General features: G+C 41.1%; 2 protein-coding genes across 4 annotated transcripts in view; both read right to left on the bottom strand.

Annotated features, from left to right (window-relative positions):
- gal3st4 (galactose-3-O-sulfotransferase 4) overlaps positions 1–12,536 on the bottom strand; it is a 43,230-nt gene extending 30,694 nt beyond the window's left edge. Inside the window, exon 1 of one of the 2 annotated variants that reach the window (XM_035993751.1) lies at positions 12,255–12,536. The gene's annotated coding sequence lies outside the window, so the exon portion shown is untranslated. The remainder of the gene's footprint in view (positions 1–12,254) is intronic. The other variant, XM_031279496.2, reaches the window with a different exon arrangement.
- A 12,549-nt stretch (positions 12,537–25,085) lies between these two features.
- The window catches only part of LOC116036061 (lysophosphatidic acid receptor 6), a 4,457-nt gene continuing 2,115 nt past the window's right edge, over positions 25,086–27,427 (bottom strand). The window contains exons 2-3 of one of the 2 annotated variants that reach the window (XR_004101521.2): positions 25,658–26,685; positions 25,086–25,598 (exon numbers count right to left, since the gene is read on the bottom strand). Coding sequence is in view for 1 of the 2 variants with exons in the window: in XM_031279501.2 (XP_031135361.1) it covers positions 25,729–26,679 (951 nt within the window). In the remaining variant the exon portion in view is untranslated. Of the gene's footprint in view, positions 26,686–27,427 lie in introns of both variants that reach the window. The other variant, XM_031279501.2, reaches the window with a different exon arrangement.

Below are 27,427 nucleotides of genomic sequence, written 5' to 3'. Positions count from 1 at the left end.
TATGCACGCTTGCTGAGACCGTGCATGAACCATGCTGTGGTTTCTCTTCCCCGACCCCCTGTCATTTTCTTGCCTCTCAGTCTCACTCACTTACACTCGGAAAAAAAAGGGACACAAGGATAGTTAGGCCACAGTTTATAACCCATACCCTAGATTTCAGTCTTTTTAAACTCCCTTTCCAGCTCTGTTTTGAAACTTCCCAAACAGTGGCAGTTCAACGTGTCCTCACACTCCCACACTCTGAAAAGACCATCCATTGCTGATAGCAAAATAACATGGCACTGTTGAGTCACCGATAGAGTTGCACCAGCGAGTATATTCAGTCATGCAATAGTCAAGAACACATTAAAAACTACCCTAATTAGGATAGCTTTGATATATTGGTTGATTTTAGATTTATATAACGGCACAGACTTGTATAAAACAGACAAAACCCGGGACAGGGATAATGACAGACCCTTTATACTCAAATCCAGCACCCCAACCTAAACACATTTAAAGCTGCAGTGGGTAGAATGCCAAAAAACAGAATTTGAAGTAGAGTTAGACCTCTTCCTGCAGCTCTCCCTCTCCCGTCTTTGTCGTACAGGTAATGCATGCCCAGAACAGCCAATAGGAACACTCTCTCTCTCTCTGAAATGATCTGTGATTGGCTGAAGTCTCCGGTCACGGACTAGATTTTCTGAAGCCTGAATGCAGAGCCAAGAGAAGGTGCCGAAGTCTAGTTTTCTGTCAGACCACGTAAATAACAATATGCTGAAAAGTTATTATGGAATTTTTGCCCAATGATGCCAAAAATAGGGTGCTTAGCATAGCTTTAACTTTGTCCTCAAATTTGTATAATGATACTTTGGCTCACTGTGAACGTTTTGAATTTCAACTGTGAACTATTTGCATTGGTAATTATAAGTAAACGTTTGTTTCCACACCTATAGTCCGGCTCAGGTCATCCGTTAAGCATTAACCACTGACATGGAAGGGAGAACTTGTGCCAGGCCGCCATTGTAGAGAAGAACAATTTGTTCTTAGTGACTTGTCTGGTGAAATAGAGGTTCAATTTAAAAAATGAGTTTAGCATGGGCCAAGGAAGGCATGGTTTTATGTCGGTAAGCCTAATAGCTGGTTTGATTTGCATTGAGAGATGATTTTATGGAAAGTACCCCATGCCAATCTCTAGGTATGGTGAAGGGCATGTGATGATGTGGGGCTATTTTAATTCCAAAGGCCAAGGGAACTTTATCAGGATGCATAGTATCCTGGATCCATGAAATAACTGGCCTTTAAAAATAAAAAACCTGCCTGCCTCTATGGGAATTTAACATAGGGGTGTACTGACTTTTGTTGCCAGCAGTTTAGACATTAATGACTGTGTGTTGAGTTATTTTGAGGGGACAGCACATTTACACTGTTATACAAGCTGTACACTTAATACTTTACATTGTAGCAAAGTGTAATTTCTTCAGTGTTGTCCCATTAAAAGATATAATGAAATATTTACTAAAACGTGAGGGGTGTACTGACTTTTGTGAGATACTGTACCTTCACAAATGTATGTATGTGCTCGTTTTGCCACTGACAGACTCTTTTTTTCAAAGTGTCTGACAACATTATGGAAAGGATTGCTAAGGATGTCGACCTTTCGAGAGAGGGTATTTGGCCCTGGTGGAATAAATGCCATGCATCTTAAAATCCATTATAAGCTTTTTGAAACAGTAAATTGACTGTATGTAGGCTACTCTACCACAAATGTGAAACGACTCGAATGAGGTTCTTCCCAGTGACAAATCCTAACTACTGATCCATTCCGTTGATCTTCCTGGTGCTCTCATCCAGTAACCTGGTCTATTATCCTGGCCCGGTCAGGCCGGGTTAATGCTACAGGATCAGTCAAATAAGATTTCCCCAAACCATTGGACCAAAATGCCTGGACAGTAAGACGACAAGTGCCCTGTGTACTTGAGGATAGGGCTGGGCGATATGGAAAAAATCAAATATCACAATATTTTTGACCAAATACCTCGATATTGATACCGCAACGATATTGTAGTGTTGACTATTGGTGCTTTCACAAAATATTTACATAATGAGATTTTTGATAAATAAGCATCAGTAATGTGGATATAAGGACTAAATGGGTAAAGGCAAATAATAGAACAGTTACAACAGTCTGGTAAGTTCAGAAAATGACATAATTCTACTGTATGCACACTTATGCCATATTACGATATTACGATATCCCAAATCTAAGACAATATCTAGTCTCATGTCACAATATCGATATAATATCGATACACTGCCCAGCTCTACTTGAGGATATACCAAACAGGCAGGGCAATGACAATTACTGTAGTTATGAACTGATCAGGGTTTGTTTTTTTTTAACCTTTCTGTTGTCCTCCCGGGTCAAAACTGAAATTGAACACTTTTTTTATGCTTTTTTTATCGCTTTTTGATGCTTTTTTTCAACATTTTCTTAGTTTTCTTTACACTACCATCAGTATACTGTACACACCACTCACACTAATGTATTACCACTAGTTTTACACAATTTTGTTTTTCGAATTCATGGTCAAGAAACCTCATTTATATGAAATTATATAATTTTTTTTGTGTTTTGTCAAAGTTTAGTTTCAGGATACTGTTTTGAAACCATTTAAACCGTTTTTTTGTGTGGAAAAAAACACCCAAATATTCAATAAAGTAGTGAACTGATCCTTTGTTTAAGGAGCGTTGTATGGAACCATCCATGTAAGTTTTGGACAGTTTGGATGAAAGAATCCCAAATTTCTGATGTAGAAACTTTTAAAAACGGGTCAAATTTGACCCAAGGACAACAGGGTTAAAGAAGAGAGACTCTTTAGACTTTCTAGGCTCCATGTTAGTTATGTGCCCTAATTAACCAGGAGACAGTGTGATCTTACAAGTGATTAACAGAGTAAACCGGTGTGTTGTAAATGTTGGTGTAACAGGCAGGCTTTAGACATATCCATTGGTTTAGCGTTGTGGTTCTCAAACTTTTTTCACCCCTTTTGAAACATTTTTTTTTTCAGCCAAGTAACCCCTGAACAGCGCAAAACATTTTCGGCAGAAGACAAAAGCCTAAAGAAGTACAACATTACACCTTTTTAGGCTAAACAACAACCTTGTAAGTGAAAAACCCTTAAATGCTAGCCTACATTTCAAATATTTAGAATCCATCACTACATTTATTTGTAATTATGGTATAATTATTTTAGTAATTATGCATAAATAAATCTCACATACCCCCTGCAGTACCCCAAAGTACCTCCAGGAGTACTATTACCCCCATTTGAGAAACACTGGTTGTGTTGGAAACTGTTCCCTATCACGGAAATAGTGCACTAAATAATGTGTTCGCCATTTTGCAGTGGTGTTCGAATTCTCCACGGTTAATTTCATTCAGTATATAGTCTACTATAAAATACCCACAATGCACTGCTAACTTGAGTACATACGATGTACCCTAAATTTTACTCCCGTATACCACAATGCAACGCAGTACAAGAAGCAGAAGTCACTGCGAAAACTGAAAAAGGGAAAATGGAGCGGGCTTTCGTTTCTAAACAGTGGAAATGTAACATGCAACAAATATAATATAAAACCTTTTACTATCCTCCTGGGTGCTCGGTTTGTTTCAGGGATGTATTAGAAGTATTTATGTTTTGGTATGTTTCCACGCAACGATGTGTTATCAGTGAGTGTCCGAAATCTCGTTTGGTCATTCTCTATATAGTTCACTATTTAATAAACACTATGTAGGGAATAGTGAGTGAGAGAATGAGGGAACGGTTTCGAACACAGCTACTGGTTTAGGTTTAGAGTAGTCTATATCCACGACGTGTAATGGCAAAATTATATTTAAGCATGATTCTTTATATTCTTGTCTTATTTCTGTTTTACTTTGTCTCACAATGCTGAAAGTGAGTTTTTCTTATTCTCACATGTTGAAAGTAAGAGCCACAAAGTCTGGGAACGTAATGTGTACGCTGAACAGATAGGGGCTACAAGGTCACCCTAAACTATCTGTTATTTCTCTCTGGATAGTTGAGACTTCTCACATAGTTGAGATAAACGGGATGTCTAAACCTTGGGGTAGAAAGTGGTACAGAGGGGAATGTTCCTGAATGTCTATGTTTGATTGTAAGAAATGTTGAGTCATGTTTAGAAAGGGGGGCATGTCTTTCTATCTCACTGAAGATGCATATATACTGTGTGCTTTTTCTTATTCGTTGAATACATTTTTCCACACTGGGTTGCTGTGCCTTTTGTGAAATTGTGTTACTCCTATATTCTTGCAAGTTTATAATAAAATACAAAAACCTAACTTGGTTTAGTCTTCGACTGTCTTTATTTGTTTCACTTTCCTATTTTTCAAAACCTACTCCTGCTGCAAACATGAAGAGTTTCCACCACAGACGTTCCACTTCCGGGATTGCTCCGGTGCCGCCGAAAATTCCGCCGGATGTCCTTCTTTTCCGCCGATGTCCATTTCCTTCCGCATTCTTTGTGTTGTAATTTTAAACTCTGGTGGACTATGGTTAACTGCTCCTCAGATCTCTGCAGGGTAAATCCAGACAGCTAGCTAGACTATCCGTCCAATCTGAGTTTTCTGTTGCACGACTAAAACTACTTTTGAACGTACACATGTTCCACCAAAACATGTTCCTTCCCGAGACACACCGGGGCACAGACACCGGGGCTCCGTGTGGAGCTTAGCACCGCCCAAGACGATTGTGATTGGTTTAAAGAAATTCCAATATACCAGAGCACGTTTTTCTCCCATCCTGGAATGCTGTGTGGACTAGCCTGGACTAGTTCTGGCAATGTGAGACTAGGTTTAGAGTGACCCTCTGAGAGGCAACATGAAACAGGCGACTTCCGGTCACAGCTTTCAGAACAAAACAACTCTTGTGTTGGCATTAAGCTACAGTATTTTAGCTCAGTGGTTTTCAAAGTGTGGTCTGGGGACCCCCAGGGGTCCTTGAGGGGATTCCAGGGGTTCACCAGCAAGAAGGGAATAATTTATTTTCACTATAATTCCATCCATACGTATCACAATGACAATATGTATGACCATTTGGATAACGGGTTTCATACACGTTCTGTAATAAAACATGTAAAAGCAAAACTCCTATTAGATGTGGGACCCTGGGACCAAATCACATGGGGGTCCGTGGTCTAATTTGTGTTGGTTTAGGGGTCCTTTAAGTTTAGCCTTAGGTAAAGCCTACTGCAATAAATGCAGCAATATAGGCTACATTTTTCCAATTATAATGAGCTGGTTCTTATTGCCTGTTGTTTTACGAAATGGAGAAGACATCGTTGTGAACGACATTGTATTTTCTTTCTTCGTTGGTTTATTATTAATGTCTTAATGATCTTTTTTTTTTTTTGTGAATGCAGTCTAATATTTCATGGTCAGATTTGATTGCTGGAATCACTTTTCTTTATAAATCTCTTGTTATTTGACTGTGCTCAGTAGTAGGGCTGAACGATACATCGAATTTTCATCGTCATCGCGATATGAACTAGCGCGATGAACACATCGCAACAGACAGCCTGACACGATGAATAAGGGAAAACAGTTTACACACTGAGACGACGCGAAGCGTAATACGTCTCCATAGCAGCAGGCGGCGCTGCTCTGTATTGTTTCCATTAACAGTCTGATTATTTCACAGAAAATGAAAACCGGCAGCTGATTGGACGAACGCGTCACGTGGTTCTTTTTTCTCCGGAAATTCACAGCCAGACTGTCATGGCGGCTTGTTCAGAATACGATCTCATATTGTACTAAAATAGTTCACCGAAACGTGTTTCTGAAAACATTTTAAGAGAGAACTAGGCCATGCAGTTGCTGAATCTGTCTTCATTTCAGATCAACAAAGGTTAGTTTAAAAGATTTTCGTCGAATGTTAATTTCTTATAGTTATAATGCCTCATTTATGTGTAATTTGTTCAATAAAAGCATGTCAAAAATTATCTATCTGATTTCTTTATTCAGTGGGAATAGGCTATTCAATGTTTAGGTTCGCAACGAACCTATTAAAGCACTAAGACATGGGAACAGTACAGTCCCTGACAAAAGTCTTGTCGCTTATCTATTTTGTAGAAACACCTGCTATTAATCTGACTTTTAATTAATCAATTAGTGTTAGAAATAGCTCATATGAAAAGCTAAAACCCTCCCAAATGATGTTTAATACACTGAAATAAATTAGTTTCACTGAAAAAAGATTTATCATTTAATCAAGACAGAAAGTCAAATTTTGGCAAGACAAAAGTTTTGTCGACTATACAGAAATTGAACAAATTTACTGCAAATACAAAAATATGTCAGCAAATTAAGTAGTGGTGCTGTGAGATCCAAATTTAATATCTTGTATGACTTCCATGAGCTTGAAGGACTGCATCCATGCGGTTTGGCAAGGATTCATACAATTTATTGATGAAGTCATCAGGAATAGCAAAGAAAGCAGTCTTGCATGCCTCCCAGAGTTCATCAATATTCTTTGGTTTCGTCTTCAATGCTTCCTCTTTCATCCTACCCCACATATGCTCAATGATGTTCATGTCTGGTGACTGGGCTGGCCAATCCTGGAGCATCTTGATCTTCTTCGCCTTGAGGAACTTTGATGTGGAGATGGAAGTGTGCGATGGAGCACCATCCTGCTGCAGAATTTAGCCTCTTTTATGGTTGGGAATATAAGAGGTAGCTAAGATTTCTTGGTATTTTAGACTATTGATGTTACCTTCCACCCTGCAGATCTCTCGCACACCCCCATACTGGATGTAACCCCAGACCATGATTTTTCCGCCACCAAACTTCACTGTTTTCTGGGTGAATCTCGGATCCATGCGGGTAGGTCTCCTGCAATATTTGCGGTGACTGTGGTGTAATTCAACAGAAGATTCATCTGAAAAATCCACCTTCTTCCACTTTTCCAGTGTCCATCCTTTTAGCAGGCTGTGGGCCTTGGCAAATGCCACACGGTTTTTCAATTGTCTTTTGTTTAGTGCTGGCTTCTGGGCACTGATTCGACCATGGAGGCCATTTCGAGACAGAATCCGACAAACTGTTCTGGTTGACACAGGGACTTCAGGTGACCAGGTCTCGTGGAGCTCTGCTGCAGTGGAAAATGGGCTGGCCTTGGATTTTCGAACCAACAAACGGTCCTCTCGAGCAGTTGTTTTGCGGGGTCTGCCTGACCTGACGTCTCCAGTGTCTTCAAATGTTTTTTTTTATCCTCTGTCCTTGACGCTGAGACACATTGAAGGTGTCTGCCACATCAGCAGTGGATCTGGTCTTCAGCCTCTTGATAATCAAAACTTTAGTCTCAGGGTGAATCTTAGGCATGTTTGCAGGGGTCTAGTTGCAGTTGATGTGAAGGTCTAGTGTACTGGGGTTGTTTTTATACACACCTGAGACCTAATTGATCCATTATTAGTCACAGGTGAAGCTCATATGACAAGGCGACAACACTTATGTCTTTGCAAAAATTGACTCAATGGGCTTTACCAAGCTGTGAATATTAGAATACTTTTTGACAGTTTCGTTTTGCACTGAAACATTATTACAAAAGTTGTTGGGATTAAAATGAGCCATTTCTTGTAAAAACATCTTGATTAGAAATATATTTCAGCGGCACTTCAGGTCAATTTGTACACAAGCGACAAGACTTTTGTCAGGGATCATCGCAATATTAAACAATGTTATCGCACATCGCAGCTTTTCCTCATATCATGCAGCCCTACTCAGTAGCTAGTAGGCTAGCCTATTACAAAATAAAAGTGTGGTTATGTTGAAAAGTTATGAAAAATGGGGAAATTAGGCTACCTGAGCTTTCAGGAGGGCTCCTAAGAAACTTTGTGCTGGGGGGAGACGTGTATAATGGGCTTATGGTGCTGTCATTATACATAGGTTTATTTGGTTTACAGTTTGTCTATTTTGTTATTGTTTAGTATGGGCTTGTATACAGTATAATGCCCAGTACAAGTACACATATGGTTGTTGTGTCATCTTTTCTTGATTTACACCCTAAAAACAGCTGGGTTATTTCATCTACCCAACCGCTGGGTTATGAAATGTTTTACCCATTATGGGTTATTTATCTGGAATTTGGGTTATTTTGTGCAACTTATGCGTTGCGTCAAAATCCATCAACCCAACATACATCGGTTGACCCAGCACGTGGGTTGTTTGTGCTTCGAACGTCATCACATCATCACCAGAGTCCACCAGAGTCCACACACCGAGCGCTCGTCACAGCAGAGAAACTGACTGGTCGTCCAGCGAGGCAAATAAATAATAAAAGGTTTGTGTACACTAGCTACATGTCTAATTCACATTGTCTGTGTTGCGTTACCTATTAAAGTAGTATCTTTATATTGTCGAGGCTAGTTGGTTGGTTCGGCTAACAACGTAGCTAATGTTAGCCATTTAGCTAGCCGTTATCATGGAAGCACGGATAGCCTACAGCTTATCCGTTTGGTCTGAATTATATTAATGAATTAATGAAACAAGTTCATAATGCCCATGGGCATATGGTCATGTTTATTGAGTTCACTAGGCTAATTTGCCAGCTAGTTTCAAGCTAGCCAGGTGATTCGCCAGTTAACTAGCTAGCTAGCTAGTCAGTTAGTTGCTTTGCTAGCTATAATATTTTAACTGGCTATAAATGAACACGCTTGTTTTTCCTGAAGCTGTTAATGTGAAATATGAAGGCATAACACAGTGTTTGACTAATTAAAGTATGTAAAAACAGTGAGATTACCTGATATGTCTGACTAAATGCATTTATGTGCATTTATTTAAGTAATGTGGTGACCCACAATAGATAAGAACAAATTCTTATTTAAAATGGCGGCCTGGCAAGGGCCACTTGAGTGAAGGGTTAAGAAATATATAATAAAAAGTTTGGGAACCACTGCTGTAGACTGTTATACTGACAGTCGTGCCCTGAAGGCTATGCTGTGAGCAGCCAGAAATATTCTTGTGAAGTAAAAACATAGACAATTTACATGTATGCAATTTGTCATATGAATTGTATAGGGAGAGAGGGAGGATTGTTTTCTCTATATTTTGTGATGCTAAATAAAATGGCTGTTATCTTCACATTGGATTACACTCTGCTGCTAGTCTGCATTGCTTTTGCATGGTGACATCTGAATAGTTAATACAATAGCAATTGTATTTTTGCTTGTGTTTGTTTCAGATCAATGGACAGCTTTGTCATTAACACTTTGACAGAGTGGCAGCTGACAGACCTTGTCGAAAGATTTAAAGGTAAGAAATATTTGGTTTCCCATCCACAGCATAGCTGAGCTAGTGACTCTACTATGAGGCTGCGGGGTGGGTGGGTGTGTGTGTGTGTGTGTGTTTGTGTTTGTGTGTGTGTGTGCGTGCGCAGTTCTGCTGTTGTCATGTTAACATTGTCAGCCTTGAATATCTTGTACAACTCTGAATATAGCACGGTTAGTTAAGGGTGTGTGTGACACGTTTACTGCCACAGAAACGCAGTGACTGTACTCCGGTACTCTTTTAAATACTTAGATCTCTGCCACCTTCCAGCCCAATAATAGGAGGATTAACTAAACTACAAACTAATTAGCTGCAGGGCGGAAATTAACTGCACGTAACAGTTAGCATGGGTTTTATTTTAGTTGGATATTAAATGACAAAATCACAGGTATGCCATTCCACATCTTATTGACACCTATGTCTTCCTACAGATGCCGTTGGGTAACTCGCCCTGAGGCAGCTGTCAGCGTTGCTTCCAACTTCAACTTACAAAGTTGGTCGTGGCCGTGGTGCGAAAGTGGTTTCGCCACACCATTCAGGAATGCAGCTTGGCCTTCATCGACCATAAGCCTAGAACACCTCAGCAGTGCCACAGGCTGATTACCTCTGTACCACACCGCACTGATGCAGTAATTTGTTGTAAAACAGGAACCAACAAAGTATTGAGTGCAGAAATTAACATATTTATCAGAAGGTTGACACTTTTGTATTTTAACCCATTAAATCTACATAGCATTTGCAGCCCACCTATCGGACCACCTAATATGGCTGCCTATCGGCCAGATAGCATAGTCAGATAGGTGGGCCGCACACATTTTCTGAATCCTTTTTTAAATTGTTTTCTGTAACGTGAGCTATATGCCATAACCATCAAGACTTAATCAAAAAAGGTTTGGAATATTCCAAACTTTTTTTGATTAAGTCTTGATCGTTATGTGCAATGAAATGTAGACTAGTACAGTTCAACTTTTTGAATTAGAGATGCACTGAATCTTTTCCAAATTGTAAAGCTAACTAGACTTTATCATAAAACAATCATTTCTCTAGTGAGGACCTGGAAAATGGTCTTCACAATGTCTATATTTTAATTCTACTGTAGTAGTCGGTAGACATTTGGTCCTTACTCACTCGCACTCTCTCACTTGCTCTCTTGTATTCTTTCTTTTTTAGCCTGGAATAAACATGGTGGAGTACCATGAGGCCAAGGTATGCAAACCATACCCCTACATCCTGACGGTGGGAAATGATCAGAGTGCATTTCAGGCCTTCGTCATAATAGCTGGACAGGCCTTGGAACAAGAAGCACTGCTTCAGGCCATTGATATCTGCTTCAAGGCATTCTTTGTCTTTGACATTAAATACCTGAAGCAGTGTGAACATGTGTGGGAATTCATACAGACTGTAATATATGAAATGCCAGGAGGGGAGTCTAAAATGGTAAAGTTTATTCAAAGTAGAATACTTGCTTGCAAGTAGAGCTAATGGCTCTTAATAACAGATTTTTAATAGGAATTTGAATTTCTTGAATTTGTTCACTATAGACCTGTTGACTGTTGGCCTATTGAATGTTCAGCCAGTTCATTCGTAATTGTTGTTTTGCTCTGAATGTTTTCCTACCTGAGTGATATGAACTGCACCAGTTCCACTATATTGTTGATATTAATTCATGTAATATAATACATTTTTTTCAAAGATTCCATTATGTTGTTTTGTTTTTGTATTGTTTAAGTGTTTATTGCATAATATATGCATACATCTAGCATGTATTCTGTTCTAGGTTTGTAGTTTAACAGTTTTATAGCTATGGGTAGTCTATTGCAATTTATTTTCTTAAATTGTACTGTAATGTGTTAGAATTAATCTGGCATATGGGTTAATTTTACCCAGAATTTGGGTACACTATATAACAAATATGTAGTTGAATCAACCCAGAATTGTATTTAATTTGACCCAGCATTTGGGTAGAATATTTAACTCATCTGTTGGGTTAAAAATGGCCAACCCATCTTGCTGGGTCAAATTAACTACTGTTGGTCCGGTGCAATAGTGATCCGGCGGTTGGGTTATAAAACAACCCAAGTTGGGTTATTTTTAACCCATCATTTTTCTGTGTGTAGTCTGGGTGGGTGGTGATGACGAATTTAATAAAACATTTTTTTTTTTATCACAAAAATAAAAGTTTGTGAATGTTGGATTAATCTTTATTTTAAACCTCCTGTTGTCTTCGGGTCAAATTTGACCCGTTTTCAAAGTTTCTATGTCAGAACATTTGGGTTTCTTTCGACCAAATTGCTAAAAAGTAACACAGAAGGTTCCATGAAACGCTCTTCACAAGTCAAATTTAGGGATCAGTTCACTACTTTTATTGAATTTTGGGTGTTTTATTTAATTTGATAGCATTAATCTGACTTAACTTTGACAGTCTGTGTATCCATTAACATCCTCTGATCTTATATTAGTCAAAATAATTCATACTTTCTGCTTTTTTAACTCAAAAGTTAGATATCATTTCATATACGCTACAAGAGGTTTATTGGCCATAATTTCCTACAAAATAAAAAATGCTACAAAAATGTTGAGAACAAAAACGTCGAAGAGACAAAAACGTTTAAAAAAAAGCGTCAATATAAGTGACAAAAAAGTGTTCATTTTACCGATATCGGTATCGGTTGTTGGCGTGAGATTTGCAATAATAACAAAATAATAGGCTACATAAAGTCTAAATGTCTGAAATGACATTTACCCCGTTAGCTAAGTGTTTGAACTCCAAAGTGGACATGTAGCCTAACAATTTATGTTGAAGGGAAATGTAGCCTACAGAACGTCCGGTGTTATCCCCAGTTTGACGCACGCGACCCTGTCCCCCCCCAGCCTACATTAGCCTACATTAGCCTACTGTTAGCCTAAATGTTTGAATATGAAGTAGACTCACCTCGTTTCAAAACGTCGACGTGGACTGTGTCGTCAAAAACTGAGCTCCTGCTGTTGGACCTGTAGTTGCTCTCCAGTAGAATTCCAGCAGAAGACCGCTGAAAAAGTCCGTTAAACTCCCGGGCTTGTGGTCAAACTCCCAGACATCATAGCCTACCGTGGTCCCGTTAGACTATTGCCCGTTCCGTCTCTCCGCCTGACGCAGAAGCAGCGCGTGCAGCGCGGAGCGGTCATCTGAAACCTCCGCGGTGCTTTCATCAATCTCTCCGGTCCTCCTCCTCATTCCCACCCCCCTCCTCCGCTTTCCCGCAGACAGGCAGCGCCTCCAATCCGTTTAGCCGACCTCCCCCTCTTGTGCTTCCACACACAGCCTACTGTGAAACATTTCTGCCTTTGTCCCATTCTAACGAGCCTCTGATAGAGGAGCCTATACGCTGTGATGGAATGTAACTAAGTAGCTACATTTACTTAAGTACTGCACCTAAGTACAAATGTGAGGTTGAAAAAAAAAACAGCACACACATTAAAACAAAGCATGAATAGAAATAGGAATGCACAACAAGACAATCAAACAAAAGCATACAAGTGGTTTAGTGCAGGATGTGCAAAAATGTTCACACAGTTTGTGTCGGCGGACTTAAAGTGCTCATATTATGCTCATTTTCAGGTTCATAATTGTATTTAGAGGTTGTCCACAATAGGTTTACATAGTTTAATTTTCAAAAAACACCATATTTTTGTTGTACTACACATTGCTGCAGCTCCTCTTTTCACCCTGTGTGTTGAGCTCTCTGTTTTAGCTACAGAGTGAGACATTTCACTTCTGTTCCATCTTTGTTGGGAGTCACACATGCTCAGTACCTAGATAAGGACTACTAGCCAGTCAGAAGCAGAGTATGAGGGCGTGCCCCGACAGTACCTAGGTAAGGACTACTAGCCAGTCAGAAGCAGAGTATGAGGGCGTGCCCTGACAGTACCTAGGTAAGGACTACCAGCCAGTCAGAAGCAGAGTATGAGGGCGTGCCATGCTAGCAGCTAGGCGAGCATTATAACGTGTGTTACAAAGTGACCACGTTTGTCTCTGAAGTAAAGGCTGGACTACAATAGAACAGTTTGGAGCAGTTTGTGAACAGTGTTTTCTGTTGGAGATGGTAAGTCCCTTTGGGGTGGACTTTGGGCTTTTTCACTTTGTAAACCTATAACATGCACAAACAAGACATATAACACAATAAAAGAAAGGGAGATAGCCAAAAATCATAATATGAGCACTTTAATAGAGGACATTACAGAAAACGATTGGAAGAAAAACTTGTGACGCATGACAGAAAAACACAGCTAACTCTAATCTAAAGCTACTCTAATGGAATTGGCTGATGCAGACATGCACAACTCCTGTCAGATTGAATAAATACATCATAATATACCGGACCTTTGTTTTAACCCTCTGAGGTCTAAGGGCATTTTCACATATCTTCTTAAATTTACCTTTTTAAGGGTAGGCAAAACCTTGGCCTTTGGAATTAAAATAGCCCCACATCACCACATACCCTTCACCATACCTAGATATTGGCATTGGGTACTTTCCATAAAATGGAGTGAAGGGTATGTGATGATGTGGGGCTATTTGAATTCCAAAGGCCAAGGGAACTTTATCAGGATACATAGTATCCTGGATCCATGAAATAACTGGCCTTTAAAAATAAAAATCTGCCTGCCTCTATGGGAATTTAACATAGGGGTGTACTCACTTATGCCCCCTGTATTTTAAGGAAGAACATTTATTTATTTACGATACATTATTCATTCACAAACAAAATTGGTGTCCTTAAAGGTTGGATTTTTCCTCATTTTTTTAATTAAGGCATTAAGATCAATTTCCAAAAGATGACTTTTTTATTCCTCTTTTTAGTCAACTTTAGCATGGGTGTCCTAATTTTTTCACATGACTATATATATATTATTATTATATATATATATATATATATATATATATATATATATATACATACTATATATAACCATCACCTTATCGTGGTGGAGAGGTTTGTGTGTCCCTATGAACCTGAGGGCTGTGTTGTCTGGAGCTTTGTGCTCCTGGTAGGGTCTCCCAAGGCAAAGTGGTCTCAGGTGAGGGGCCAGACAAAGAATGGTTCAAAAACGTCACCTCTCTGTGGGGGAAGGAGCCGGAACTTCACACTACCAGTTGGATCTGGTGGGGCTTACCTCTACGCACAGTCTCGGTTCTGGAACCATACTCCTGGATAGGGGTTGGACTCTTTTCTTCTCCGGAGTTGCCCAGGGTGTGAGGCGCCGGGCGGGTGTGGGAATACTCACAAGCCCCCGGCTGAGCGCTGCTACGTTGGAGTTTACCCCGGTGGACGAGAGGGTCGCCTCCCTACGCCTGCGGGTTGTGGGGGGGAAAACTCTGACTGTTGTTTGTGCATATGCACCAAACAAGAGCTCGGAGTATTCGGCCTTCTTGGAGACCTTGAATGGAGTCCTGTATGGGGCTCCAGTGGGGGACTCCATAGTTCTGCTGGGGGACTTCAACGCACACGTGGGCAATGATGGAGACACATGGAGAGGCGTGATTGGGAGGAACGGCCTCCCTGATCTAAACCAGAGTGGTTGTTTGTTGTTGGACTTCTGTGCTAGTCATGGATTGTCTATAACGAACACCATGTTCGAACATAGGGATGCTCATAAGTGTACTTGGTACCAGAGCACCCTAGGCCAAAGGTCAATGATCGATTTTATAATCGTTTCATCTGATCTGAGGCCGTATGTTTTGGACACTCGGGTGAAGAGAGGGGCAGAGCTGTCAACTGATCACCATCTGGTGGTGAGTTGGGTCAGAGGGTGGGGGAAGACTCTGGACAGACCTGGTAAGCCCAAACGGGTAGTGCGAGTAAATTGGGAACGTCTGGAGGAGGCCCCTGTCCGACAGACTTTCAACTCACACCTCCGGGCGGAGCTTTTCGTGCATCTCTGTGGAGGCTGGGGGCATTGAACCCGAGTGGACAATGTTCAAAGGTTCCATTGCTGAAGCTGCGGCGGGGAGCTGTGGTCTTAGGGTCTTAGGTGCCTCAAGTGGCGGTAACCCACGAACACCGTGGTGGACACCGGTGGTCAGGGAAGCCGTCCGACTGAAGAAGGAGTCTTTCCGGGATATGTTATCCCAGAGGACTCCGGAGGCAGTTGCAAGGTACCGAAGGGCCCGAAGGGCTGCAGCCTCTGCCGTGAAAGAGGCAAAGCAGCGGGTGTGGGAGAAGTTCGGAGAAGACATGGAGAAGGACTTTCGGTCGGCACCAAGGTGCTTCTGGAAAACCGTTCGCCACCTCAGGAGGGGGAAGCGGGGAACCATCCAAGCTGTGTACAGTAAGGATGGGACACTGTTGACCTCAACTGAGGAGGTAATAGGGCGGTGGAAGGAGCACTTTGAGGAACTCCTAAATCCGACTAATGCGCCCTCTATGGTAGAGGCAGAGCTGGAGGATGATGGGGGATTGTCGTCAATTTCCCTGGTGGAAGTTGCTGAGGTAGTTAAACAACTCCACAGTGGCAAAGCCCCAGGGATTGATGAGATCTGTCCAGAAATGCTTAAAGCTCTGGGTGTGGAGGGGCTGTCTTGGTTGACACGCCTCTTCAACATTGCGTGGAAGTCGGGGACGGTGCCTAAGGAGTGGCAGACTGGGGTGGTGGTTCCCCTTTTCAAAAAGGGGGACCAGAGGGTGTGTGCCAATTACAGGGGTATCACACTTCTCAGCCTCCCCGGTAAAGTCTACTCCAAGGTGCTGGAAAGGAGGGTTCGGTCGATAGTCGAACCTCAGGTTGAAGAGGAACAATGCGGATTCCGTCCTGGTCGTGGAACAACGGACCAGATCTTTACTCTCGCAAGGATCCTGGAGGGAGCCTGGGAGTATGCCCAACCGGTCTACATGTGCTTTGTGGATCTGGAGAAGGCATATGACCGGGTCCCCCGGGAGATACTGTGGGAGTATGGGGTGAGGGGGTCCCTTCTCAGGGCCATCCAATCTCTGTACGACCAAAGCGAGAGCTGTGTCCGGGTTCTCGGCAGTAAGTCGGACTCGTTTCAGGTGAGGGTTGGCCTCCGCCAGGGCTGCGCTTTGTCACCAATCCTGTATGTAGTATTTATGGACAGGATATCGAGGCGTAGTCGGGGTGGAGAGGGGTTGCAGTTTGGTGAGCTGGGGATCTCATCGCTGCTTTTTGCGGATGATGTGGTCCTGATGGCATCATCGGCCTGTGACCTTCAGCACTCACTGGATCGGTTCGCAGCCGAGTGTGAAGCGGCTGGGATGAGGATCAGCACCTCTAAATCGGAGGCCATGGTTCTCAGCAGGAAACCGATGGAGTGCCTTCTCCAGGTAGGGAATGAGTCCTTACCCCAAGTGAAGGAGTTCAAGTACCTTGGGGTCTTGTTCGCGAGTGAGGGGACAATGGAGCGGGAGATTGGTCGGAGAATCGGCGCAGCGGGTGCGGTATTACATTCAATTTATCGCACCGTTGTGACGAAAAGAGAGCTGAGCCAGAAGGCAAAGCTCTCAATCTACCGGTCAGTTTTCGTTCCTACCCTCACCTATGGTCATGAAGGCTGGGTCATGACCGAAAGAACCAGATCCAGGGTACAAGCGGCCGAAATGGGTTTCCTCAGGAGGGTGGCTGGCGTCTCCCTTAGAGATAGGGTGAGAAGCTCAGTCATCCGTGAGGAGCTCGGAGTAGAGCCGCTGCTCCTTCGTGTTGAAAGGAGCCAGTTGAGGTGGTTCGGGCATCTGGTAAGGATGCCCCCTGGGCGCCTCCCTAGGGAGGTGTTCCAGGCATGTCCAGCTGGGAGGAGGCCTCGGGGAAGACCCAGGACTAGGTGGAGGGATTATATCTCCAACCTGGCATGGGAACGCCTCGGGATCCCCCAGTCGGAGCTGGTTAATGTGGCTCGGGAAAGGGAAGTTTGGGGTCCCCTGCTGGAGCTGCTACCCCCGCGACCCGATACCGGATAAGCGGACGAAGATGGATGGATGGATGGATGGACTAATATATATATATATATATATATATCTCCAGCATTCCAGCATTGTGAGAGAAACACAAGAAGAAATTATACAAATAATATAGAGAATCATGCTTAAATGTAATTTTTGTCATTACACATAGTTTTATTGATCACCTCCCTCCAGAATGTTTTCATGTTGTCACACTCCCAGACCAGTGCATACATGTTCCTTTTGCCTCATTGCATTTAGGAAGACAATCCCAGAGACAGTTGGGATTGGCACTGTGTCTTTTTGATCATCTGTGTTGAGTTGGAGAATTGGTGACTCCTGGTGGTAGACTACTTCAGGTGCCAGTATGCTTCCTCAGAACTGCTGCAGGAAATATTGAGTATCTACATTATTATAAACATGGGAGTATTTTTACAGATGTTTTGTTACATTTGCTGATGAAATCAGAAAACGTACAGTCAGTAGTATTTTGACAAGACCTTTATATGGAGCTAAATGTGGGCCAAAAATGTTTTGATAATTCAAAGATTTTTTTTTTTGAAACTGATTGTTTTGATCTTGAACTTTTAAAAATACAACAATGCATTCCAACTAAAAATAAGTGTAGGCAAAGTTTATTTTAGGTTAAATATAATTTTGATTCAGTTCTTCAGTATTTATTTTCATCTTTCACTTTCATATATATTTTTCCTATTTGAGGTCTTATTTCTTTCAGTTACAGATGTTATGTTCTCAGATTAAGAAATATCAAAATATACTGTATATTAAAGTGAAACATGAAAAGAAATAATCAATAGAATTTCAGAACTGAATCCAAATAATATTTTAAGTGGCTATATGTAACTTTCAGTTTGTGTTGATTCCAGCGGCCGCTTTGGACAAAAGCGGTAGTGTTTTTACCACACCTGCTGTTGTAAAGGTCTAGGAATTATTGTTATGGAGAGTTCATCAGATGAATGTTTTGCTCATACAAAAAAATCATTCATTACAATAAAAGAATACATTACGGATGCATCGTTGCATTTCAAGTATTGCATACAGTAACTTAGCCTATTTTGGATGTCTCGTGAGCTAAACCAGGTATCACTGTCACTATGTCACGAGCCAAAGCATTAAGAGATTTTTGTAGCAACGAACGTAATAATAACTTAGATTAATATAGCGCATTTCATGAAACCCACGGACGCTTTAACCAAGTAACATTACAGGGGGACAAGGGCAAAGAATATATATAATATATAATATAATATAAAAATGCTGTTCTTCTCACTGTTAATTTCGTCTGATACAGGTCATTTAAGACCATTGTATGAAAAATGACAAAGCTTCAGAAACATTAAAAAGTTACATATAGTCACTTTAACCTGAAGATTTTTCAAAGTTCAAGATTCAAGATCTTTCAGTTTCAATTTTATTTTTGAAATGATCAAACCTTTTGGCCCAGATGTAGCTCCATACCTTTGCTGCTGTGCAGAATTGTTCACCATCACCCACTTCATGATTCACCAAGTTCCTTTACAAATGTGTGCATTGCAAATAGCCAGTTAACTAGCAGAGCGTACATTGTTTGCAGCCATGGAGCCTTTATGTCTGGGCCCTGAGATCTTTATTTTTTTTAGGTCAAGCATACACATATACACACAGGAAACCACAGACATGATTAAAATGCGTGCCGCTCCATCATGTACATACATCTCTTCAAATTGTGCATTGTTGACACAAGCAAAAGCAGAAGGTAACACTGCAGGGCTGCAAACACAGAAGAGCTGTTCCTGTCCTGTAATTACACACTGCTACACGAAGAATAGAATAGAATATATATTTATTGTCATTGTTTTCAACAACGAAACACAGTTTAGCAGCTCTCAGTTTGGCAGTGTAAATAAACAGACAATAAGCGAAACATAAAATAGCAAAATTGAACAAAATATAAATTCGAGGTAAATAACAAAGTGAGGTGATGCTGTGTCTCTGTTTCTCTTGTGTGTGTTTTAAGGTGCTTTCAGAATGAAATCAGATAAGATAAGATGAGATAGATTTTATTTATCCCACTGGGGTAATTCATGTTCATGTTCATCTTCATGTTACAGGCTCCTATGCCTGCAAGATCAGCTTCTTATGATGTAATATGTGAAGCCACAACCCCTAGATAACCTCCTGAGATAAGCACTTCAACTTCCCCCATCATCCCACAAACTCACAGCTGAGTACATGCTCAAGTTAGATTCAAAATGGCTTCAGTGACTGTGAATGTCTAATTACAACAGTAGAAAAATGGCTACTTACTAGGTCATTATGGGATGTATTGAAGGATAGTTGGATGTCTGTATTTATCATGGGTGCTGTGATAGACTGGACACATGCCCCGACATGCAAAATCAAGCAATCAACAATCACAATAACTTGTCACACATATATTTGATACATAATAGGTATGTGGTTTTGTTGTAAATGTTGTCAGAAGAATAGACGTAGGCTATATGGCACATGTGTCAAACTCAAGGCCCACGGGCCAAATCCGGCCCGTTGCACATTCAGATCTGGCCTGTATATCAATTTGGGTTCACAATAAATTTTGGCCCGCCTAGTTGTGCACCATACCAAAAACACAGGAAAGTGTTTTTTAAACTGCAATTACCTGACATTCAAAGCAGAATATGGCAGATTTGCCGACTCTGAGACTCAGAAATTCCCCAAGAAGCAGAGAGTTTTCATATTCAGGCTGTGAAACAGGTTGTTGTTAAAAAAATGTATCATTGTTTTGCTTGATTTGCTAAATTCTATGATGGCGAACTGTTTTGATGACTTTTGTAGGGCTTCATGTCAACAGAAATGCGACAAAAAGCGTACAAAAATGTCGGCGAAAGCAACAAATTTGCAAAAAGGTGACAAATGTCTGAGAAAGCCACAAAAGAGTGGGAACAAAAACAACAAAAATGAGGAAAAAAGCTACCAAAATGTTAAAAAAAAGTGACATGCAGTAACAAAAGCACGTCAAACTCTACATGTCTGGCCCTTGGTGTGATTCTCTTTTTCCAGTGTGGCCCTTAGTGAAAATGAGTTTGACACCCCTGCTATATGGCGAACAATTCAATTTCCTCACAATTTAGAGCAACCAAACACAAATGGTGACAGGTGAGGATATCACAGCAGATTGTTGTAGGGGGGTGGCTGCTTCATGCCAAGGGGTTTTCCCTCCTTGCACTGCAAGGGAGGATATCAGGTGTGATGTCGATAAAATGTTGTGGCCAGACAGAAAGGAGAGATTGGATGACCCTTGAGGCTGATACATATGCAGCATATTTTCTTTTTTCTTGCACATCTTGTACAACAGTTCCTGATACAGTTTTTTTCTGTACAAGCTTCCTTTGTGTGTTTGTAGTTGGCTGGTGTGTACATACATTGAGCAAGTATAGTGTGTGCCATGGCTGACCTCAATACTATTCAGCTGCCTAAATATACAATTAGCAACTGGGCAATATTACAGAATGGGTAACTATCAGCAATAAAAGTGGAATTATGGCCCAAAAAATAATGCATCCACACAAAATGAAAACACTAAATCATTCTATGGACAAAGATATCATGTTACTGTTTTACAAGGCAGCCATTGAATGTATTGTTCGTTATGGCATTTTGGCTTGGTTCGGTAACCTGTCCATTAAATTAAAACCACAGCTCCAAAACTTGATAAAAAGGGCTGGAAAAATAATCGGCCAAATGCCACCAACTCCTCTTCAGGAGCTCTTCGAGGAGGCAGTGAGGAAACAGGGTTTCAAAATCACCCACGACCCAAACCACATCCTGTATAGTGAGTATGAGCTGATGCCTTCAGGCTGAAGGTACAGGTTACCAAACTGTAAGCTTAACTGGTATGAATTCTCATTGTGTAGCTGGTCCTTAACGACCTCAAAGGAGCGTGCGGCTTTAATAGTTCAGCGATATACGCTGGGGCTTGACCATAACGAGCTTTAAAAACAAACAGCAGAATCTTGAAATGTATTCTAAAGCAAACCGGTAGCTAATGAAGGGAGGCAAGAACAGGTGTAATGTGATCTTGTTTACGAGTTCCGGTAAAGAGTCGAGCGGCTGCGTTTTGAACCATTTGTAATCTTGAGAGGGAGGCCTGGCTAACACCTACATATAAAGCATTGCAGTAATCTAGGCGAGTTGTGATAAAAGCATGTATAACCCTCCCAAAATCAAAGAAAGATAAAAATGGCTTCAGTTTGGTAAGCAGCCTGAGTTGAAAGAAACTAGCTTTTACAACAGCATTTATCTGCTTCTCTAGTTGAAACTCACTATCCATCTTAACACCAAGGTTAGTTACCATAGACTTAACATAGGGTGACAAAGGACCCAGGTCCAATTGGGAGGCGCCAAGAGCACTACTGGGTCTAAATATCATGACCTCGGTTTTACTTTCATTAAAATGTAAAAAGTTTAAAGCCATCCAGGCTTTAATGTCATAAAAACAACTGAGCAGTCTATTTAGGGAATTATCACCCTTACTTTTTATAGGCAAGTAGATCTGTGAATCATCTGCATAGAAATGGAAACTGATGTTATGCTTCTTTAATATGGAACCAAGGGGAAGCAAATAAAGGGAGAAGAGAATCGGTGCCAAAGTAGTAGCCGAAGTAGAGCCACCAAAGCTAACTTTGAACACACTCTCTGATAAATATGATCTAAACCATTCTAGTGCAGTGCCTTTAATCCCCACACTGTGCTCGAGGCGAGAGATAAGAACACTGTGGTCAACAGTGTCGAATGCTGCTGTGAGGTGTAAAAGCATAAGGATTTAAGAATCTCCAGAGTCTGTTGTGATTAAAAGATCATTAACAACTTTTATAAGTGCAGACTCTGTGCTATGAAATGCTTTAAAGCCAGACTGGAACACCTCAAGGATACCATGCAGATCTAAAAAAGATTGTAACTGCACAAGAACTGCCTACTCTAAAATTTTAGTCATAAAAGGAAGTTTAGAGATCGGACGATAATTTGCAAGAACTAAGGTGTCCAGATTTGGCTTTTTGATAAGGGGCTGCACCACTGCCTCTTTAAAACAAAGTGGGACATAACCAGAAGTAAGACTACTGTTAATAATTGCTTGGATGTTTGGTCCAATGGTGTGCCATATCTCTTTAAAAAGACGGGGTGGGACAATATCAATAGGACAAAATAAAGGTTTTAAATGTGTAACAATATCAGTAAGGGCCGAGAGGCATACAGGCTCAAACTTAGTGAAAACTGCTGCACACACTTTGGAAATGGAAGGGTCAAAGGCTGGAAGTGAAATGCTAGTTCTAATGGTGGTAATCTTTTCCACAAAAAAGTGGAGAAATGTTTCACAGGCCACAGAAGACTCTTCCTGCTTTATGGATTGGGGGAGTATGAAGAACAGAGTTGATTGTGCTAAAAAGAACATGAGGTTTATGGCAATTTTTTTCAATAACATCCGAGAGGTATTTAGCCTTCTCAACTTTAACAGTTCTCTGGTAATTACGCCAGCTATCCTTTAGGATATCGTAAAATACCTGCAGTTTATGTTTTTTCCATTTGCGCTCAGCTTTCCTACACTTTTGCCTTGCAGCTCGGGTTAAGTCATTCATCCAGGATTCAGAATTCGGTTTGGACCGCCTGGGTTTTAGTGGTGCAATTATATCGAGAATTTTGCTGCAGGTAGATGAAAAAGAGGAAATCAGCTCATCTGTACCTAGACACGTGGAGGACCCTATAGTCTCTATAACATCATTAAACGTTTTGGAGAATTGGGCAGCAGTGGCAGGTTTAATCATCCTGCATAGACGAGGTAGGGCGCATTGCTTAACAGAATTAATGCTGGGAAGGGAAACGTCAAATAAAACCGGTGTGTCGTCAGAAAAACAGCTTTTTGTATTTCGATATTTAAAATAGGCAAACTGTATGACAAAACAAGATCTAGAGTGTGGCCATGGATCTGTGTTAGATCACTTACAAACTGTGTAAGGTTAAAAGGTTAAAAAATCTTTAGCCAGCATAGGGCAGCATACATGAATATTCATATCTCCTACAATTAAGAGATGGTCATATTTCAGTATGATTTCAGACAATAATTCAGAAAAATCTCCGATGAAGTTCTTGTTGTATTTAGGAGGTCGATAGATAAGTGCACACAGAACAGGCTGAGATTTTCCCAATTCAAACATTGTTGATTCAAAACTCGAAAATGTAGTCATTGGCAACTGCCTGCAGTTGTACTTATCCTTAAAAATAACGGCAAGTCCTCCTCCTCGACCAGTAGACCTCGGGCAGTTAAAATATGTGCAGTCAAGCGGTAAAAGTTCGGACAAAGAGCTGGACTCACCAACATTCAACCAAGTTTCAGTCACAAATAGGAAATCCAAGTTGTTCCAGGAAAAGAGGTCCTTCAAAATAAAGGCCTTATTTGCCAGTGATCTAGCATTGACCAGGGCAGCACTGACAGGAGCAGGGGAACTGGCCGTGCGGGTTACATGGCTCAACGACCGAAGATGTCCATGGTTAACGCCACCTCTACGAGGACGAGGTGAACGTTGGCGAGGATACTCAATATCCGAGCCGAGAACCGTACCATTAGGCAGTGTCCTCCTGGATCCTCATTTACTGTAGGCTCCTAACGGCCTGAGGGTAGAGAACAGGTGTCACACTCAAGGACTGCGGGCCGAATCCAGCCCCTCGCAAATTTGGATCTGGCCCGCATATCAATTTAGGTTCACAATAAAAATTTGGCGCACCTAGTTGTGTGCCAAACCAAGACGACAGGAAACTGTTTTTCAAACTGAGACACTTTATGTGGACCAAATAGGCTATATGAAACATACAATACAGTCAAAAATATTTTACTTTTTGATGAAATAAAAGCATGTCAACAAACGTCTGGCCCTAGATGTGATTCTCATTTTCCAGTGTGGCCCTTAGTGAAGTTGAGTTTGACAAACTTCTTTTTACGGTATTACTGAAAACACTTTTGTGCCACTGAAGTTCCTATAATTATATTCCATGTACCACATAGACCACATCCTGCCTTTAGATGGTGAGGTATTTCTGTATTTTATCTTGTGGTTTACTTACATGTTAGCCGGCATGTTGTGTAAAAAAGCTTAAGTCCAACATGGGATGCAGAGAAAGAGTTGCACTTCATTTTTCTTTTTGTCTGTGCACACCAGTTTACACCCATGTAAACCCATGATAGATAGATAGATAGATAGATAGATAGATAGATAGATAGATTATTACTATGTGTCGCTCCACAACATCTGTTGCCTTGTTTTTTAATTAAGTGATTAGATCAATGTCCAATACTACTGCTGCAACTAGTATTTAAACCCACACGCCAGACAAAACAATATTTGGACATATAAAGCTAAAAGCACCTGTAGCTGTGCAGAAAAGCATTTAGGTTAATAAAGCTACAGTACGATCCCAAGGCCACGTCAGAAGATTTCAAGTTTACTGGACTTGTGTTTTCAGTTTTAATGGGATTTGTCCTTCGGGGCCACTCCCCCTAAAATTACAGGTTGTCATACATTATATATATTGCATTTCTGTTAGTAAACAAATGAGATACCTGTTAAACAGTGAGCATTACAGATGCTGGTAGGGGTATTTTTCTTTAACTTTGGACAGAGCCAGCTAGCGGTTTTCCCCCCACTTCCAGTCTTTGCACTAAGCTAGGCTAATGTTCTCCAGCTTCGCACACACACTTATCTAAACAAATAAGCACATTTCCAAAAATGTTGACCTACACCTTTAAGAGTCATTCATACTTCATCTCTCACATCTCTGTTTTTTTGAGTTTCCGTGTTACACTTTGCAAAACAAATAGTGTATCCTTTAATTAATCATATAGCGGCAACTATAATCTTTAAATTGTTAACTGTATAATATAAAATGTATCTGTTGTTTCTCTGTAGGGAAAGAAAGAAAACACTCACTGCTACATATCATTTATTGGCTTAACACTTTTCCAGATGGACTTGAAAAATGCATCTACATTACTATAGAAAATACATGTATAATTGTACAAAAACAAATAAAATGAATATATAAAAGTACATAGTTGTTGGGCTTGTAAATCAGTGTTTTGGCTTGTGGACACTCCAGAGGGCAGCCCTTTTTGTGTGGTGGCACCGACATGGACTGGGGTGAAGAATGGAATGGTTCTTTTGAGGGAGAGTTACAGATTTAATCGCTGTCTGGGTCAAACAGTATACCTTAAACTGAACCCTACAAACTACAGAAGATCGCAGGTGGAATATGGTCACTGGAAACATGAAATCTGCCAACTTAATGTTAAAAAGTGGAACTAAGCCAACATGATCTCACTCCAAACGTACGCATTCATAAAGTAAAAAAAAACAAGTTGTGTTGTTGACAGTTGGCCTTGGAGTTTGTTGGATGGCAGTGTCTTTTGGGTGGCTCTCCAGCAGTCTTTTAGCTGTTAAGCATTCTGCTCCTGTTGTTCACATCAGAACTTTGACTATTCAAAGGAAACATACTCCGAACAGCACCTATGTCCATTTTCCTCCTGAAGGTGTCCGTAGTGAAGTAGTACGCAATGGGATCTAGTACTGAGTTGAGACATGACAACATTAGGCTGTAGCGATATGCATCCTGCATGGGGCATGTTGTATTTTCTCTATACAAAGAGAGGAGAGCCAGCATGGCGTGGTAAGGGAGGAAGCTGAGTAGGAAAATGAGGAGGCTGGTGGCAATCATCCTGTGGATCTTTTTGCTGTCCACCAGGTTGGTCTGGGCCACTGAGCTTCGTCGGACAGCACGGACCAAACCCCAGGAACAGATCAGCATGATTACTAGCGGGATCCCAAACCCCACAAACAGAGTGGGTACAACCACCACTGGGTTTGTGGCAAAGACCGGAAAACTATCAAAACAATACTCCTTATGGTTCGCAGTTTTTGGTTTAAGGTAGATGGGCAAGCTGGCCCCGAAGGTGAGCATCCATATTACAAGACAAACCAGCGGTGCTTTCTTTCTCCCTGCCTGGACACGAGATGACATAGGGAAGGAGACGGCCATGCAACGGTCAAAGCACATGCACGTGAGAAGGAAGATGCTCCCATACATGTTGGCCTTCAGGACCAAACCAAGGACTTCACACAGCCGCTGAGGAAGGCCATGATAGCCCAGATAGTAGTAGATCCTCATGGGCAGTGTGAGGATGAGCAGCACATCTGCTAAGGCCAGGTTAGTCATGTAGACAATGGTTTGCGATCTGGATTTGGTTTGACAGCAGAAAACGACCAATGACAGGACATTAAAAAGGAGACCCACAATGAAAATAAAGGAGTGCATGCACACAAGGAAGATGTCAGCGTGTCCGGTGATGTTGCTGTAACAGGCGTCGGAGGCGTTGGTGGACATAATGACCTGAGATGGAGAAGAGAGAGAAGAGTGGTTAGAAAACGTCTTTGTGAGAGTAATTACCAGTGTTGTAGTCAAGACCACCTAAACCGAGATCGAGTCATCACCAAGACCAGAGTGTATCGAGACCAAGACAAGACCAAGACTTTAAGGGGTTGAGACCGAGTCAAGAGCAGCCAGACCAATGCCAGACAGCCAGAGCTTCTCCTGTCTCCCGCATTCACTTTCTTGGGAGTGTGTGTTAAGGGGGGCGGGGAGAGGGGGTTAACAGTAACACATTTCAAATTAGAAATTAGTCAAGTTATTGGTTGTATTTGAAGCAGGAAGCTTTACATCCAATCACAGTGATGATGTTATACATACAATTAGACAATGCAGAGGCAACTTAGTGATATCCCTGCAGTTGTGGTATTGACCGGTCTTGAAATAAAATCCAGAGTCCTTGTTCACCACACTGTTGAACTCTTTTATAGTGGCTTTAACCACGTCATACAGGCCTACTTTGTTATGACATGTTGTATATTTTTACTGTCGGGTGAAAACCTTGTATATACAAAACGGTTGTTTTTCAGCAAATGAAAAAAGGCTAATTTGAAGACATTTTATTGAGCTATTTACCTCAGATGAAGTCGTCGCTGTTTAAATATTTGTAAAACCCACAAGTAGACGTAAAGGGTACATTGATTTATGAAAAAAAACATGAAAAAGATTAAATATATGGAGATACAAGGTTACTGCCCGACAGTAA

This window comes from Sander lucioperca, chromosome 17 (assembly GCF_008315115.2).
Source record: "Sander lucioperca isolate FBNREF2018 chromosome 17, SLUC_FBN_1.2, whole genome shotgun sequence".
NCBI lineage: Eukaryota > Metazoa > Chordata > Actinopteri > Perciformes > Percidae > Sander > Sander lucioperca.
Note: the sequence above shows the minus strand (reverse complement) of the source record. Positions and strands in the feature narration are given on the sequence as shown.